The 19,075-nt window shown below is 35.6% G+C and overlaps 1 protein-coding gene and 2 long non-coding RNA genes across 44 annotated transcripts; 1 reads left to right on the forward strand and 2 right to left on the reverse strand.

Annotated features, from left to right (window-relative positions):
- Positions 1–1,976: 1,976 nt before the first annotated feature.
- On the forward strand, positions 1,977–3,443 carry LOC110898295. Its single transcript, XR_002569321.2, has 2 exons — positions 1,977–2,200; positions 2,927–3,443. It is a non-coding gene; the product is annotated as an uncharacterized LOC110898295 (long non-coding RNA).
- A 761-nt stretch (positions 3,444–4,204) lies between these two features.
- Positions 4,205–7,900, reverse strand: LOC110898296 (60S acidic ribosomal protein P0). 2 transcript variants are annotated; one of them, XM_022145055.2, is made up of 4 exons: positions 7,395–7,900; positions 5,068–5,235; positions 4,587–4,979; positions 4,205–4,492 (listed from the first exon to the last, which is right to left on the reverse strand). In XM_022145055.2, the coding sequence occupies exons 1-4, from the start codon at positions 7,647–7,649 to the stop codon at positions 4,355–4,357; spliced, it is 954 nt and encodes a 317-aa protein (XP_022000747.1). In that variant the 5' UTR covers positions 7,650–7,900; the 3' UTR covers positions 4,205–4,354. The 2 variants fall into 2 exon arrangements, with proteins under 2 accessions (XP_022000747.1, XP_035837897.1); XM_035982004.1 differs by lacking the exon at positions 7,395–7,900 and adding an exon at positions 5,482–5,562.
- A 1,063-nt stretch (positions 7,901–8,963) lies between these two features.
- LOC110898297 lies at positions 8,964–18,769 on the reverse strand. Of its 41 annotated transcripts, none has more exons than XR_004877294.1 (16): positions 18,543–18,765; positions 18,271–18,328; positions 17,876–17,945; positions 16,699–17,678; positions 16,534–16,610; positions 15,895–16,433; positions 14,593–14,715; positions 14,236–14,323; positions 12,877–14,117; positions 11,462–12,782; positions 11,268–11,331; positions 10,861–11,017; positions 10,625–10,782; positions 10,018–10,080; positions 9,855–9,918; positions 8,964–9,610 (listed from the first exon to the last, which is right to left on the reverse strand). It is a non-coding gene; the product is annotated as an uncharacterized LOC110898297 (long non-coding RNA). The 41 variants fall into 41 exon arrangements; XR_004877290.1 differs by having other exon boundaries at positions 18,534–18,765; XR_004877300.1 differs by lacking the exon at positions 17,876–17,945 and having other exon boundaries at positions 16,699–16,761; positions 17,561–17,678; positions 18,534–18,761.
- Positions 18,770–19,075: the final 306 nt, after the last annotated feature.

The raw sequence follows: 19,075 nt of genomic DNA on the forward strand, positions 1-19,075 counted from the left end.
AAATAATCCGACCCCAACATCTTATTCTTCATTTTTTTCTTGACACATAGAAAAAAGGACATGACTCGATTTGAATGTTAAGTTATCTGATTAGGACAAAAACGATACGAGTGACCTAATTAGAACACTTTTAAAACTTAGTTACTATTATGCGACATATTCCCTTAAATAAAAAGTGTTTAAAAGATATAGTTAAAAAGGTAGAAGGAAGAAACAATATTTGTTGAGTTTTTGTTCATAAATTTGTTTTGAGCTGAAACATATGGATAACACAAAAATTAACATTAATAAATTTGTTTTGAGCTGAAAATAGAAAACTTAATTGATCTTGTTGGCCAGCACATCAAATGACCAAACACACGCGCGCGCCAATGGACCCAACCCCAGCGACGGACCGATCACATCCTACAACACACACATGCACACCAAAGCAAAGCAAAACAAAGCCGCCAACCCCATAAACCACCCACCCAGGAGACAGCACCACTTCTCTGTCCGACCCTCTTAAGGACCCTAGCCACGATGACAAACCCCACTACAGAATTAACCAGCAAAAACCAAGAGAACAATTTTATTTAGTTAAAAATTGCACCCAAATCAGATAAGGGACCCTATGAAAAGATTTTGGCCATTGAATTTAGGTTTGTCAATGAGGAGGGTGTTCTAGTAGACAAAAACAAAATGAAACCACCTTTCTAAAAAAAAAGATCAACATCAGAAAGAATTTAAAGAAATTAAAAATGCACACCCATCTCTATCTATTAATAATTAATATTAATAATAATAACTAGAATTACGACCCGCCGCAATGCGGCGGGGATTCTTTAGTTATAACTAAGTCGATTTAGGATGCGTACGTTATGTTGAACCTGTCAAACGGGAAAAAATAGACGATGTAAAAACGTTCACCCACACACGCACGTTGCGTCGTGTTAACTCGCAAAATTTAGAATGAAACGTAAAAACGCTAAACCAAAGACGCACGTTGCGATGTGTTAAGTCACAAAATTTTGAACGAAGCATAAAGCGAAAAATTTGCGGAAAATGAAAACTATAAAGGACCAAAGTTGAAAGTAAAAAAATTGTGAAGATAGATTGCAAAAGATAAAAAGTTTTGTGTTAAAAGTAAAAAAAACAAATAGTTTTGGGTTAAAAGTAATTTTTGAAACACTTTTGGGTGAAAAGTAAAAAATTCGATTTTTTTTTTTTTGAAAAACCCTTAAAGCCAAGGTTACAACAACCATATGCATAATCATTTTTTCTTTGAAAACCCCAAAGCCAAGATTACAACACATAAGTAAAAAAATCAAAGTGGTTAAATCGCAAAAGATGAAAACTTTTGAATTAGAAGTAAAAAATCAAATTAATCAAAGGGGTTAAATTACCATATATTAAAACTTTAAACTTAAATTGTCAAAGATTATATCTTTAAGGTTAAAAAGGAAACAAAGGTTAAAAATTTTAAACTTAAATTGTCAAAGAATAAAAATTTAGGGTAATTGTCAAAGATTAAAACTTTAGGGTTAAAAAAGAAACAAAGATTAAAAGTTTATACTTAAATTGTCAAACATTAAAACTTTAGGGTTAAAAATGAAAATTTCCATTTTTTTTTAAAAACTCTCATAGCTAATATCAGTGGCGGATCTAGAAAATCGTTATAGGGGTAACGTTTCGTAAAAAAGGGGTAACGAAATCGAAAAAACGCCAAATTTTTCCAAAATTTACACTACCACCGGAGTGCCAAGGGGTAGCGGGGGCTACCCCTATTATAGTGCTATGTCCGCCACTGGCTAATATTACAACTCATATATGCATAGTTATGTTGCTTTTTTATAGTGTATTAATAATTTTTTATTTTTTATTTTTTACTTTTATTTAATAAGTAAACGCAAATGAATAGTGGTGCAAGGTGGTGTTACTATTTTATTGGGCCACATTTTAAAAAGCCACGTGTTGGGCCTTTGTCAACTGTGCTTGCCACACATCCAAAACCTAAATTGTTCAAAACACACTGCACATAAAAGAAAGTCTGTTTGTAAGAGAGAGATCGGATAACAGATGGGAGACAGAGACGGAGTAGGCTCTTCGGCGTCGACACGGGGGATCCGTCGCACATGACTCCGGTGTCGAGATGACCAAGGGGATCCGCCGGCGAAGAAGTTTGTGGCAGCTCTCCGGCGTCGTCGACATCGGGGAAGAGGTATCCACCGGCCGGAGACAATCTGGCAACTCTTACTGTTGGTTATGAACCCTAATACATACTATAGATTTGGTTATTAACCCTAACTAATTATTTGCAGGAGTTATCTGTTTCTTTATTTTGCTTTTAGAACAAATCTCTTCTTATTAAATTTGTGATTCTAATATTCTTTTTTTAAAGGTAGGGCAGGGGTTTGGTGGATTTTTGGGCTGTGGGTTGCCTTTGACAACAATGATGATTTTTGGGGATTGTTTATGATGTTTCTATATTAGTTTGTTTGCAGCCATACCAACTTATAAATGCATTTAAAAAAAAAACCTTTAAAAAGGGTTATTTTTTAAGAAGAAGCTAAATTTATTGTGTTATGTCTATTGACTTTTTGTTCTGCATTCTTATGCTGTGTTTTTTAAATCGTGCATTCTCATGTATTTTGGGTGATTGAAATATGAAACTGTTATTTTGTATATGCGCGTGGGATTGAATGAGCTTGCTTCTGTTGTTATACATTACGTGAAACCCTAAGACTTTTGGGTGTTGAGGGCTATGCTGATGAGCCATTTAAATTTAAGCCTCACTTAAATAAGTGATGACCTTGCGCGCCCCTTCCACCCTAAGGTTAAAATACAAATACCAAGTTAAAACTGTTTACATGGTTTTCTTAGGAACAATTTGCTCATTTACTATGGTTGTGCTCTTCAAGGTTTAATTTAAGTTTGTACTTTTCAGAATTTGTGACTTATAATAAGATCTTGCCGGCAAAGTTTTTGAAGAATTTGGCTGACACAAAGACATCATATTATGTGCAGTGGGGAATTTGTATTGCTATCTCAGAGTCACTTCCTTACTAGCACGACTAAGTCCATGAAGAAAAGGATCGAGACAATGGAATGTGAGCATGCTAGAGCCCGATTGTCCGAGGATAAGAGTTGGGGTGGCTGAAAGTATAAAGTGTCTTGAGGAGCTGGCTTCAATGAAGACTTCATTTTTGACCCGCATGCTTTTGAAAAGCTCAAACAAGTTATGTATGCCTTGAAGTCGGCTGTAGAAAAACAAAATGATGCAGCCGACACCACCGTGGAAGCTTTTACATGGACGGGTACCGTTAGCCTGATCCAGATGCACCATAGGGATTATGTAAAGAGTACTTGTAATCAAATATACATCAGTTAAATAAATAATTTGGTTGTAAAATATTATTGTAAAAGTAAGAGTAAATGGATAATTTTGGGTCGATTTCATTTTATATTGGTATATTTTGTTTTTGATGGCCTTGATCTACTTGAATTGGTTAGGTTAAATACTCATTGTTGCTTCGCCTTGCTTTAACACCAGGAATCCCCAGCGCCACACACCGGTGGTAATATCCTGTAAGACCACACGAATGTCGTCGTACACCACCTTTTAATATTGAATTGAACTAACGTAGAAAACCACCTTTTGATACTGAATTGAACCAACGCAGAAACCCATCACTACAATCGCGCAGCGCGCGACGATGAAAAAAACTAGTTAGATATAAAATACAAGAATTGTGCTAAACTAATCAAATAATTTCAGGGTGAAAAACCTGTTTAAAATCAACCAAACCGATTCGAAACAGTGACTCCTTTAGCTCGAGTGTTTAAATCCTCAAACTGATTCTGTTCAGGTTGTTCGCGTAATCTTCCTTACAGCCAAAACACATGACCTTTCAACTGAAAGGCGAAGGTATGAATGAAAGCTCAGAAGATCCCCGTAATCTTCCTTACAGCCAAAACACACGACCTTTCAACTGAAAGGTGAAGGTTCGAAAGCTCAGAAGATCCGAAATTCCAGTTGTGCCCTTTGTAAATGTTTCATAAGTTGTGGTAAAAATACAATCTTGTACATTAGACTTGGTTTATATAGATAAACCAACTATACTTAAAACCTACACTAATATCTAATGTGATATTAAATTTCTTCTTAATAATCTTTAAACCAAAACCGGTAAACATGCTGCATCAGGTAATAGATCAAACAAAATTAACAAAACACCAACTTAGCTTCTCAAAAGTAAATATCCATATCCAAACAAGACCAAGTATTGTTCCAAAACAAACCAAAAACAACCAAACTTCTCAAAAGAACACCAAAAACAATGTCTGAAGGCGATAAAAAGATCCCATAAATCGTTTAATCAAACAAACTGATACCAAAGTCCTCATCATCAGATTCCTCTTTTGGCTCTTCCTTCTTCGTCTCCGCAGGTGCAGCAGCGGCAGCTGGAGCAGCTTCAGCAACCGGTGCAGCCACAGCAAACTTACTTGGATCCTGCAATCAATCGTCCGTTCATATTTACACTTTACTCTATAAACCGTATATATAAATCATAATAAAAATAACGTATATGTTTTTTTAAACTTACAGCGAGGTACTCCTTCACTTTGTCAGCCAATGGGAAAGAGTACTCGGTCTCAACAGCAACAGCCAACAGATTCTTGTAACCGTTGATCAACATGTGAGGTGCGGCTGCGATAGTTGGGTAGTGGATAGCAAGTGCCAAGGAAGTGACCATGGACACACCCAAAGCAAACTTCTCAATGAGGTCATCTTCGGTCAGGTCAAGCACCTCGGGGCTGAAGACAGAACCATTGTCGTACACGGTTTGAACAACCAAACCGTATGAGAATGGCCTGATGCCAAGTTTGGCAAGAAGAGCAGCCTCGGATGAACCCACTTTGTCACCCTTCTTGATGAGCTCCACAGGGGTGATAATTTCGACAGTACCCTTGTTAATCTTGGTGGGAATGTTAAGAACCTGTGATTTACAAATTTAAAAGATTAAATTATATTCGTATGAAATGTGATGGCGAATTAATTAATAAATTATGATATGAAGTGTGAACCTGGAAGAAAGAGGTCTGTGATGGATCGAGACCGGTGTTGCCAGGGGGGACAACCACATCAACTGGGGCAACTAGACCAACACGAGCCGGAGCTCCAACCTTGTACTTAGCAACTTCCTCACGGACTTCCTTCAAGTCACCCTTGGTGAAGATCAGACCAACATTTCCCTATATGAACATACCAAAAATAATTCCGTTTAATCATGCTCATACATTAGAACACTTAACATCAAATACAGTCCACTTAAGTATCGTAAGTAACAGAGAAACATATTTAACTATTTCTTACTTATGTTTAGTTTTCAACATAAAATTCATCAAAAGCGCCAGTTAGCCACATTGGCCAGAGATGGAATCCAACATTAAGAAAAATATCACATAGTAAATCATAAGTAATTCCACATTTCCACTAACAACAAGCAATATTTTGAATAATGTGTTATGTGATCTTAAGTGGTTTAAATCGTAGAACGAATACATTGTATTCTTGTTTAGACCATTCTTCTTTATTCCGAGACTTAAAAATATCACATAGACTAAAAAGGATTTGGCAAATGATAACCAAAAAACATCTTAAAAATTAGGAAACCGGTAATGAACAATATAATAGAGTTCCAACAAATACAGGCATAAAAATTTAGAGCTTATTATACAAAATCATGCTTCAATGACAGCTTCATGTACTTAAATAACACAGCCGATCAACAAACTTAAAATAAAAGGTGCTAAACAGGTCCGGTTTGCAGGTTGGCGGGTTCAATCCAACCCGAACCCGACCCAAGCCAGAAAATCTTGGCATACATATGAACCCGTACACGGCCAGAATATCAGTGGGTTGACCTAAACACGCCCCGTCCAACCCGAATTTTCAACCTTTAAAAAAAATTTTCACAAATTTTTATATATAACAATTGACGTTGAAGCTTGTGAACAGTGCAAGAATTGCCTAAAATTTAAAGCTTATTTACATTATTGCCATTATTTCATTCTGTCACAACTCATTATTTCATTCGGTCACAACTCAGAAGAATTTTTCTTTGTTTCTCAAATAACTTTTCCTTTTTTCTTAGTTTCTTCGTAGTTCATTCTCACACATACAAGACACTACTTAATTTTTTACTTTCAATTTGTGGTTCAATCCACGCCAACCACCATGAATCATTGAGGGGGGTGGCGTAACCTTCCATTTATGTTCCTACGTAACGAATCGAGTTCCAAGACCCTCACACCTCTTCACTTAATCATATCATATATTAATAATCCGTATAGTTAGGAGTCATATGATACCATGTTCATGTTGTCACTTTAACTTGCATATCCCACTTTATTACACCCAGTGGCGGATCTAGGATTCACGCCAAGCCGTAACGTTTTATAAATAAGCCGTAACGAAATCGAAAAAACATCAAATTTTTCCAAAATTTACACTAAAAACGTCAAATTTTTCCGAGCCAAGCCGTAGCGGAGGTTACCCCCGGTAACCTCTAGGTCCGCCCCTGATTACACCAACTGTTGACAAAAATTAATTCGTATGTGATGAACTTCTTGTGCTTCATCAGTACAACACACATTTTCCCAATGAAATTCAATTCTAACATGAGTTTGGCTTGTGTATCTTCTATATTTCTTTTGCGTGTAGCCGTGTAGGGATGTTTATTCAAGCCGTATGTCTTTATGTATCAACTGTTTTCTATCTAGGACAGTGCTTCAAAAATTTCAAATGTGTTTAGCCGTTTAGGGACTGGTGATCACAACGTTGTTTTATATTGCACTTTGTCACAACGCATGCAAATTAAAAACTTTAAAGTTAACATATTAAAATTGGTCATTAACTAGTTAATATACAAAAATTAAAATTTTACTATAAAAACAAAAATGTATACAATACAATTGCATTTTAATTATAAAACTTTGAGTCAATATCTATTTTTAAGTTATAATTATGCATAAAATACACACTCAGACTATTTTATGACATAAAATATATTGTATAATAAAAAATTGAAAAAATAAATACACAAAACCTAAAAAAACTAATAAAAACCCTAACACAAACTAAACTTTAAAAAACTAATTTTTAAACCTAAAAACATCAAAGAATAACCTAAACAATTATCCATCCAAAATACAACAAACAGACCTAGATTTACACTATCACAACAAAATATAGCCTAACAAATAACCAAAAACCCTAACTTTTCAAATCAAAGAGGTGTATCGCAAATCTAACAACCAAACACCTTGAACATCACAATAAAAACTAAGTTAATGAAATCAATTAACAATAGAACACAACAAAAAGCAGAAAGCAAAGAAAAAACACTTACAACAAGCAGCGGAATCAAGTTCAAATAGGCCGTATTCCCAGTCTTCTCAGAGTGCATCCTAATAGACCTCTTCATCATAGTATTTTTCCCCATCAGAATAATGGAATCACCCCTCAACCCTTGACGAATGTTCTGGAGCTGGTTGGAACCAACATTATCGGCAGCGGCAACAAGCACTTGAGTGTAGTCATCGAGAAGCTGGCAGAGCTTGTGGTCGTAAGCGATCTTCTTATCAGCCTTTGAAACCTTGCCCATTGTTGTTTTTTGAGAAAGTATAGACTAGATATGAACGGAAGAGATGGAGGTTTACAAAACCGAGGGCCAAGACAGCGGTGGAGGTGCTGAAACAAGGCGGACAGCGGTGGCGGCCGTCGCTTTAACCTCTTCTATTCAAGTGGTGGAGAGAGAGAGAGAGAGAGAGGGAACTGTAAACCCTAACTACTACAACTAACGGTGTGTGAAACCCTAAATTGGGTGTGGATTAATAATAAGATTGAAACCCTAAATTGGTCAATTGGGCTTTGGTTTGGTGGGCTTTGAATGTCTTGCACCAAAAGTAATGGGTTTGGTTTTTTTTTTTTCGTTGGTTGGATAAAGAATCAATTATAATGATGAAGATAAAAATAACGCAAATGTGTGTAAACTTACAGCTTTCACTTTGTTGTCGGCCAATTCTTCCAATAATTTTTTATTGGTCAATGATATTTTAATTTAGGGAGTTAGAATATTATTGTTTTTTATTTATTACTAGGTTAGTTCCCCGTGTGTTACACGGGTTGAACAATTTAAACTATATAGTATAGATATTTCCTGTAAATGCAAAACAAAGACAGAGACATTTACATACTATATTGACATAAATGAGTTAATATAAATGTAACCCATCAACTCGTACATATTAATTAATGTCGTAGAGTTCGATAAGACGGCTCTAATGTCGGTTGAATGAGGTCAGTTAGAGTCTATTTGATACCCTTTGTACGACTTCTTATTTTTTGAATCTTTGTATTTGATTCTAAACCTATTATTAATATTATTGATAATAATTTTAAGATATTTATTCTAACATATTAATATTATTATGAATTTCGAAACTTGTTTAGCTAGGATTTAAGATTCTATTGAAGTTTTAGTTTAACAATAGGTTATTGAATTAATAATAAGAATTTGTATTAGATTAGATTAAATATTATTATTATTTGTATTAGATTAGATTAAATACTATTATTATTAGTATATTATTAATAATTTAATCAATTAAATGAGAGAATGACAAGTGTCCCAAAATAGGTTTCTTTTATTATATAGTATAGATTTACGTCTTAAACTTTAATAGAGTTATCAGAGAATTACAAATTTTAGTATTTATTTATAGACTAGTGGGGAACCCACGCGTTGCCGCGGGAAGCGACGAGAATTTGATCGGTATCGATTCAACAATATAATACCAATAGATGCTATAGCAAGCGAAAGAAAGAGCATAAAAACTGATGTCGTAATATGAAAAAAGTAAATTGTTCCTGTGTTCAGTTTTAGTAGCGGCTCGATCTATACATAACACATACGTTGTAATTTAAAAAATCGTAATATAAAATCGATACATACAACACAATATGCACATGGCTTACTAAAAATAACAGTTGTTTGGCTTACTAAAATAACAATTGTTTGAAAGGTTAAAGTGCATCAAGTATCTTACAGAGATTCAAAGAACTTGCACTGACTACAAAACTTAGGATCGGATTTCCAGCATGATCAACAAAATGTGTGCTTAATCCAAAAGTATTCCCACGCCTGCGCAATGACTCTGCATAGGGATGTCTTTGTGAAATATTTGTATCTTGTGGGGCCCGTTAACAAAGGGAGCAACGGTTAAGTTATTGAAGCCATTGGAACTGAATCAGGGTCTATGAATTCATTGTCGTTGCTGAAAGCATTAGATAGGTGGTAGATGATTCTTCCACCATAGCTTCATTTTACTGAAGAGTTACAATCTCCATTCTGTCTACAGATGGGCCTGTGTGAAACGGGTCGGGTTGAGCGTTACCAGATTCAACTGGATTTGGTAGATTTGCAGGAACCGTACGGGTTTCAGTTGAGGTGAATGAGCTTATGTTCGAGTGTGTTACCTCTAGAGTGGATTTTCGATTAGAGCTTCTAATGGGACCAGCATTCAAAGAAGCCCAATTGTTTTCAGTATCTTGTTGGCTTGATTCCTGCGTAAGCGGGATAAAATTCTATTTTTTAATCACTTTGTGATTTTTTTTTATATTGAAAGCAGATGTTGTAACCATGTTTGACACACAGATTGGTTTTTAAAACATCATTTTAGAAAGGAAAAAAAAACGAAAAAGAAAAAGAAAAGTGTTTCGCGTCAACCCAACCCATTTGACCCAAGGCTAAGATAACAATGCGCAATACTTCAAGAATAAAAAAAGGAATGCTTTAATGAGAAATTACCAAGAAAAGAACTGATGCGCAAAGCTTGACAACCTCAAAATTCATTCGAACATCAGCTAAACTCCTGTAAGTTATTGTATAAGAAACATACGTTAGTCTTGAATATCTTTTTCCGTAAAAAATTGGACAAATTTTGATCTTTATTATATAATGCAAATGTTACCGATGACTTTTCTGTTCAAGTCCAAAATATGTCGCTACAGTGGCCATCTGAATATATAATTTTCTGTCCAAGTCCAAAAGTAGATAACTGGTATAAGCCACTTGACATAGTCAAACCATTTTTGTTTATACACCATGTTTATGATATCTTTTTGCATTATTAACGTTATATATTACAAAGCCATAAAAAAAAGTGCATAGACACGGAATGTGTATAAAAATCAAAGTATGTGATCACAAACTATATGATCATTGCTCATACATAATTTCTAGGTGTAGGAATTGTGTCCGGTTATTTATACTTGTCAAAGCCATCAACCATGACACACTTCATATCGTGTAACCTGTGTTACCAATTTATCTAAATGTTTCGAGCCGACATTGCCGGTTCCTAATAAGTTGTAAACGGGTTAAATGGGCCATAAACTGGTTACACAGCTGTAGTAAATAGGTTCACCTTAAAAAATATACATTTTGAATATCAATTTTAAACATGTTAACAGACTGGCTATAAAGGGGTTAAACACGTCAACCCAAACACGACCCATTTATTAAACGGGCTAGAAATAATAACCAAAAACCCGATTAAAAGGAAAACGATAATATACCTTCATGTTATCGGTTCTCCTCCCAAACGTCTCAATCAACAATTTCAATGTATCCATGGTTCCCTTGAGTACAAGAGGCTTTCCGTTTATCTGAGCATACGCCTCCTTTAACCTCACACAATCAAATTCCACTATATTGTGACCCGCCCACACTCTTCCTGTAAAACAATCCATTTTGACACCAATCGTCACATTTTGACAGTTACAAATAAAAACAAAAACAAAGACAGTTTTACCATGTAAGATGTCGTAAACCTTATCTGCAATCTCAGGGAATGTTGGGCAGGAAACAACGCTGTTAGCAGTAATACCGTTGTAGCGTATCAATACCCCTTCCAATGATAGCCTGTTGAGATCCCTTCAAATAAAACACCCATATTCCATTCATTTGACCTGTGAATTTGTCCCTTGACCATTATTTTGGGTTTATTAGCTTCTAAACACTGAAACACTTTTTTTATAGTTTGAAAGCTCTTTATCGTAGGTTGATTATAATTACAGAAGTAATATCGTTTCAATTACAATCCAACTTCTGAGATGGGATTAAACACCCCTAATCATGTTGAAGTTCTTTATACATGTTATCAAACTTAAAAGGTATTTTATTCCTCAAGGAACAGAAGAAAAAAGCCCATAGCTTAACCTGGTATGCATACGCGATTGGGAATGTAAAAAGATGATGTTATTAGTTCTCCAATTCATTGATCCTGTAAAAAAGTGACAATGATTCATGTTTAGATATATCATAAAAATCACACTAAAGTACTCGTTTTAGTTTTAAATAGATTCAAGATTCAAGTAAACAGTTGACCAGATGTCGAAGGTAAATATTCTAACCTGATAAAATGTTGCGAAAGGAAAACTGGCATGAGACATTATATTTCACCCTCAACAAATTCACTAAGTTTCTTTAGCACAGGGTTTTAAAAGTCCCCAGGAACGGCTTCCAGCCATATTTTCGACACCAGTTCTTCCAGTTTCGGAATTCATAACCCCTTACCTAAACATAAAATTACTATATATATATATAGAGTTAGGATCATGTGAGAAGCACTAGGCTAATTGAGAAACTTGAGAAGCATTCTGGACCACACATTTTTCCTAAGCTTTTCGTAATATACACATATGTATAGTTTAAAAGTAACTATATACATATATGTATATTGAATTATACACATATGTATATAGTCAAATGTAAACTATACATATGTGTATATTACGAAAAACTTAGGAAAATGTGTGGTTCAGGATGCTTCTTATGTTTCTCAAATAGGGTGGACTTCTCTTAGGATCCCTACCCTATATATATACTAGTGGGAATGCCCGCGCGTTGCGGCGGGTGTCCCGACTAATATCACAAGAAATTATACAGTGTCACTAAAATTCGCCTCTTGTTTTCAACATATACCCCAACCACCTTTAGTCGTTTCAAGATCGAGCCAACTTCTTAGAGCCGATTGAACCAACTGATTTGTTTCGATTCGACATAGTTGATAGACACCTATAATAGAAATCACATTGATTCGACATGGTTTATGTCTTTATGAACACCCTTAATACAAATAACCGCGATTAACAAAATCAATCTATTAATTATACAAAGATTTTTGTAATCACATTTAAATCTCTTAATAGGGCGGTGGTCAATTGGCAAAGTCAAAAGGTTTAAACACAAAGGTTTGGGAAGGGGAGATTTTGGGTTCAAATCCCAGAGATTAAATTTTTAACAATAAAAATAGTGATTCAAAAAATAATAACAATAAAAATACCAGAGTAACAGTAAGAATAAACTTTTAATTAACATTTTGGACATCTCATGATAGAATCCTTACATTCATTTGTTGTTGTGAAGGGTAAAATTCAACAAAGTAATTAATTTTCATTACAAACATAAACATCACTTGTGATCCAGAACCCCCACCACCTCTACTGCAGTTTCGATTTCTATTTAATGCAGTTCTGTACATTTTAATTTTTATAAAATCATATATGTTGAAACTGATATTTTAAGTTTCTTACAATGCTACCAGTTAAAAAGAGATGAGATATAAACAATGTTAGAAAAATCATGTAAAACCACGGTTTCCACTACCGCCTCAAGCCAATGCTGCAAAGCAAGCTTCTGGGCATAACAATTCTTTAATAACCCTTTCCCAACCTGCAAAAATCAATAACGATGTCTTAGATCGATCTTTAATAACCCTTTGTTTGTATAATTGTATTCAATCGTATTCTTTTGGTTTTGAATATACCTTGGCAGCTCTTGTTTTTGCTCTGTCCGAACGTGATATAGCGGATTCATGTTTACGAATATGGAAAAATGATATAGAACTTCTATTGAGTTCTACAGAATCCAACAATCACAAAAACACTGCATTAGCAAAATAAGAGATCCCCATACAAGTGTTACTAACCAGCTTTGTTTAACTAAAACTGCACAATCTACCAGCTTTCTTCGCGTCCGAAAGCTTTTATGAACGTTTTGGTTTTGCAACTTTGCAGCAGCCTCATGTTTCAGGTCCGACCAGCCCAGCCCAACCCATCTACTTTACCACCTCTAGAAAAGATAACGCTAGTAAGGTGCTTGAATGTTGTAAATCTCGATATTTCTTGCTGATTTACTTGCAGGTGCAGTTGATGCCATTTAACTAAGCACTTGACAGTAGAACGAATTGACAATCTAAATCTTCAAAACCAACAAGTTGTTTCATCAAATGAACCAAGACTTCACTAATTTCTCGATTTTGAGGGTGCGATTTGTCTCTAATTAGAAACTCAAAAACGCGTCCATTAATCTCAACCGAACTGCAACCAGGCGTCTTATCTACCCCTCGTATCCTCATCAACTTCCTCACTTACATCGACTTCTCGAACATCATCGCTTCCCAATACATACTCGCTAACAACACATAAATCCCATCGTCACTCGGGTCCAGTTCAAGAAGCTTAAACCCCGCCCGTTCACCCATCTCAATGTTATTATGAATCCTGCACGCAAAAAACAACGCTCCCCACACACCGTCATCCGGTTTAATCGGCATGTTGTTTATAACCTCTTCGGCTTCGTTCAGCAACCCAGCCCGACCAAGAAGGTCTAGCATACACGAGTAGTGTTTACATTTCGGCAAAACGTTGAACTTCGATGTCATTTGGGTGAAAATTTCACGATCCTCGTGTACCAAACTGCCATGGCAACAAGCTGACAGAACGCCGAGAAACGTCACCTCGTCTGGCGTCAGACCGATGCGAATCATCTCGTTGAAACGTGATATGGCGTCGTGAGCGTTTCCGTTGTCGGCTTGAGGAGATTATCCATCATAATGGTCTCAACACCGACATGGCTTTGAACAATGTTCAAGATTATGGACGGTCCGTTAAAGAAAATGTATAACATTGCGGGCTGACCTGAATTAGACCCTTTAAGCTATGCGTGAACATGGTTTCCACCCAAAAACAAACGAAACTTGTTTTCCCCCGAACTTTATGTTAGTTTCTGTGATGTCAAAAATTCACACACCAAGTATTTGTGTTAACTTCATTGCTACCGGTGGTGTGTCTTTTATCTTTAATAAAGATGACACAAACTTAGCGAACTGAGACAAAGCACTCACCTTTCATTAGTGTCACGTTCAGTCATAATACTATCGTTCTTGCCAGATGTGTATATGCTGGACACACAATGAAGTAGTGCTGGGAAATCTACAAACACAAAGCATCATGAAAGTTGACAAATCTCAAACTAAATCTTTTGGATATAAGGTCGTCTACTACTATTAAATTGCTGATGTAATAACAGAACTCTACATATAACTTGGTTTAAATTACAAGATCATGTGTAAAATGAAGCATAATATCATAGTAAAGATTATTCGTTTGAAACACATTCAAATAATGAACACTGAATTCAATCTTGGTCAACCCAGCAATACCCATTTTACTCCCTAAAACATATGTGCGAAACAAATTACCTTCCTGTAATCTCAGCTTCATGTTTAGGCCGAGTAGGAGGCTCTTCATAGGTTAGAGTCACATCTTCATCCTCTCCTAAAATTGATTGATTAACTTCTAGTTTTTTTGGTCTACAACAAGAACTGAAAAGCATAACGTGGAAAAACAAATGAGAACCATATTTTGAAAAATAACCGGTTCCTGATAGAGACAAAAGATTGGGTGAAACTTGGTCTAATGTATCCAGAGAGTGTGTGATCAGTGATGTCAGACACTTGTTTACTAACTAATTGGCCCACATAATTTAAAAAAAAAAAAAACCATTAAACCAATCATCAATTTCAAAAGAACAAATAAAGAAATCAATTTTGTGTTTGTAAATACTCGTAGCTGTTAGCATCATATGATCAAGAATCACCCAAAAACTAAATATTTTCACCAGATAATTATACAGTGCATAAATGTATACCAAAGAGGGGGAAAACTTGATCCGGAAGTTAAAACGAACCTCGAAAACGATCCAAAAAACAACTCCAATTCAGCGAAGCGCTGAGATTCAGAGACCGGGTGAAATAACGCCGTAGATTATTATTTTAACATAAGGTGTTCTACTTCTACTTCTAACGAAACAACCCGATTATTAAAGCGAGAAATTGACATTACTAATAGATTTCAAAACTCAAAACACAAGATCAATATAGCTCAAGTCACAAACTCAACATCCCTAATTCCATTACCGCATAACATTCTACTTATAACTGGTTAACTTCAACTGACATCAGAATACAAATTGAGCATCTATAAATTTTAAAATCAAACTATACTTTAACTACGCTAAAATTACAAATACAAATTATCAATTGTATCAGTCCTAAAATTAATTCAAAATAAATCATTTCAAACCCTAACTAATCTGAAAATCATTTCAAACCCAAACTATACTTCAGGACCTTTTAACGGCACATTACGATCATGAGCAATGTTTGACGCAACCTGGACTTAGCCACAATAGATCTGTCAGTCGGACCGACTATAGCCCCAGCCTGCATCATCATCAACTGACATAACAAACCAAAACACCAAAACCATCAAACAAACGGTAATTTAAAAACAATTTATTTGGATTGACATCTTGAAATCGGTTAGAAAAATTAAAATTCCCTAAATGACTCACTGGCAATCTGAACCTTCAACCCACTACACACAGTTATGAAACGAAAATCATCAAAATCGTCTTGTTCCCATTCTCTAGAATACTCATTCAAATCACCAGAACAGAAAACGCAAATTTGATATTATGCAGTAATCGATTCGAAAATTACCTTGAACGCAGATCTGCCACGGCAACGGTACAAAGCGTCTGGTGCATCTTCAATTGTTAAAACCCGAGACAGGTTAAAGAAAAGGCCAAACGAACTCAAAATGGCATGCTTTAGCCTAAATGTCCATTAGTCCTACATATTTTCCGCAAGCCCACTCCTAGGCCGGGTTGAGTCCAAAATAAGCTTGAAACCCTGGTCCTAATACGTTTAGGCTCACAATCCAGGGTTAGCACCCCCCGGACTTCACTGAAACACTTGAGTTGGATATTCCGGAGTCCGTATGCCCAGAATAAAGGTCCAACAAATACAATAATATGGGATTATTTTTTATATTTTAAGTTCTAAAACATAAAAATGCACCACATAAAGTGGTTGGGTTTGAATAGTAAAAATAGAAAGCTCACCTGAACTGAAAGTTCCAGCAGGAAGCAACACCATGTAGAGTTCTCAAGACTGATAATTGCAACTCCAAACAACCATTATCAATTTAATGGTGCATCCAAACACCCCCTAAAACTGCGTGATATCTTTATACTAACCTGCATATTCAATTAACATAAATTACCAAACAATATCCTAAATTAAACCCTAAATTCCAAAATCTCATTAATAATTTCAACAAAACTCAAAACAAATAACTGAAAAATGAGATTCTACTGGTTGCTTCACAGCTACCACCGTTAGGGTTTTCTTCATAGATCAAATTTTTACCAAACCTACATATTAATTTTGATAAATTTAAGATTATAGTAAAAAATACAATGGAAAGACAAGTAATCGATCAAGAAATAATGAAAATCTTACATCTTTTTTATTAGAGGAACTGTGTCACTTCCAGAAGAGATAATCGATCGGCTGGTCCAAGTCCTGGAGAGGGAGAATTGATCGGATTTATGGGATTGAAATAGTAGGGTTTTGGTGGCTTTTGGTGTGATATCAGTTTCATCCATCAAGCCTTATTGATGATATCAGTAATTGATTTCAGTTTCGTGGGGAAGAATTGATTTCAATCTTGATTGAATTAGTAATTGCACTGATGTTTGCATCTCCCCTGTTCAGCTGGTTGATATTATACATATAATTCCTTGATCTGTTTGGCGACTGACAATGAATTGGGGGCAAATTTGGGAGAAAGAGATGAAGATTAGGTTAAGAACTTATGATCTTTCGTCTGCCGTCTTAAAAATTTTTATGGAAATTACTATCAAGTCCTCCTAAGGCCATCCGTAGTCATAAAGCCCCTTGTGGGGCGTTATGCGACACGTGTCGTGCCACGTCACACAAGGGCTTTATGGGGCGTTATAACACTAGAGCCCGTAGTCATAAAGCCCCTACCCATCATTACCTATTTAATAATTTTCAACTTTATTAATTAATATAAAAAAAAATTGCTTGTTTCTGATTGGTGGAATTTTGGAAAGGAACAAGAGTAGCGGCGCCATCACCATCGCGCCTCCTCCATTTTTTCCAGCCATGGCGCCCTCCGTGGCGGTGTGCCGGCGCTATGCAGGCGCGAAGAGGCATACCGCCCCTCACATGCCGCCCCATAACACATACTCTAAGGAAATGTTTTACATAGTGTATATATATATATATGTGTGTCAAATGGGTCAATTTAAATCGACTTGTAACTGGTTCTCCGTAGTGAAATATAAAGCCCCCGTACCAGAATCGACCCAACACGACCGCTCAGATCACATATATAAAAACCTTAATGGTTTTTATCACATATCTCTATATCTCTGTTAGTTTGTTGAACACCACTATGAGACGTCATTTTCAACCTGAAAGGGCTGGAGTTAGAACAACATCACCAATGACCATACAACCCCATTTTTTATATATATATATTTTTTACTTTTTAACATTATTATTTTTGCTTTTTAAGAAAAAATAAATTAACTGGATAGTGAATATCTTTAGGTCACGAGAACTTTAGCTTCTTACGGTCGCCAGTCAACGCTCAAACAAATTCACCTACCTTCGCATCTAGATCCTCCGTAGCCACGACCGGTTGTGGCCGCTAGGGCGGCGGTTGCCGCCACACAACCCTAACACCATCAGAGCCATTAAAAGCAACAAAATCATATACATTCCATGGTCTAAGAATATCTTTCTTTTAATTACAACCTAACACACCCACATATATGTCCTAAAATATTTGAATATTTTATAAAATGCAGGTTCAAACGTATCACCTAATTTTCATTAGGCCATGGTCATAGAACACTGTATGAATAATAGCAAACATAGTTCTAAAACTCTCTTTTAATTTAACTGCAATTATTCATCAACTAACACTTAAAACGGTAGATGATTTCTTGACAAACAGGTTGACTGGCACATCAACAGTTGTAGAAAGGGTAGAGAGAATACCAGCGCCTTTAACATCACTTGATCAAATTCTTCATATTCCCATCCAAAAAAGCCCTATCTGAATAAGGAAAAACCCCAAAACATAAAGCAATCAACAACCAATAAAATTGTAACTGAAAAACCGACACTGGGAAATCAAAAATCACAAATTGGAATATCAGTGATGAACTAAAACTGCAAGGTACTCAATCATAATCGACAAGTAACATCACGTAATAATCAACAATTCAACATATGCATAAATAGAAATCGAGAGAAGAAACCTGGATTACCGGGGTCCCTCCGGTGTGTTTTCTCTCTCTCATCTATAATATGTGCTTCAATCCTTTGGCGGCTATTGATGAAACCACCAAAATTGGATGTCGATGTCTCCAAAGAGGGTTGCTGAAATCACCAAATCTGTTTTATGGATTCAGAGTTGGAATCTCTTCGTCGCCGTAGTCTAATATGCTTTCTATAAAATCTATTGGATTGAATGGGGTGACGTTCTCATCTGAAACTGAAGCATTCAATATGTGAGGAGTGAAATCCCCCAATTACCCTCTAGGGTCTTAAAATGTTGAGCCCTTTTCCATTCTACTCCTTTAAAACGTGCTGTATTTCTTTGTACATATTATTTCAAAACTTGTACACGATGTAAAATTACATTTCAGTACATCACTTCTCCTTTTTAATATAGTATAGATATAGATAATTTACGTTCATAACTCTTAACTTTAATAATTCTTTTTTCAACGGAAGTTTAATAATAATTCTTTTTTCTATAAACAATTTACGTTTTGATCCCTCGAACTTTAATAGAGTG

The sequence above is a fragment of the Helianthus annuus genome, chromosome 13 (assembly GCF_002127325.2).
Source record: "Helianthus annuus cultivar XRQ/B chromosome 13, HanXRQr2.0-SUNRISE, whole genome shotgun sequence".
In the NCBI taxonomy this organism is placed as follows: Eukaryota; Viridiplantae; Streptophyta; class Magnoliopsida; order Asterales; family Asteraceae; genus Helianthus; species Helianthus annuus.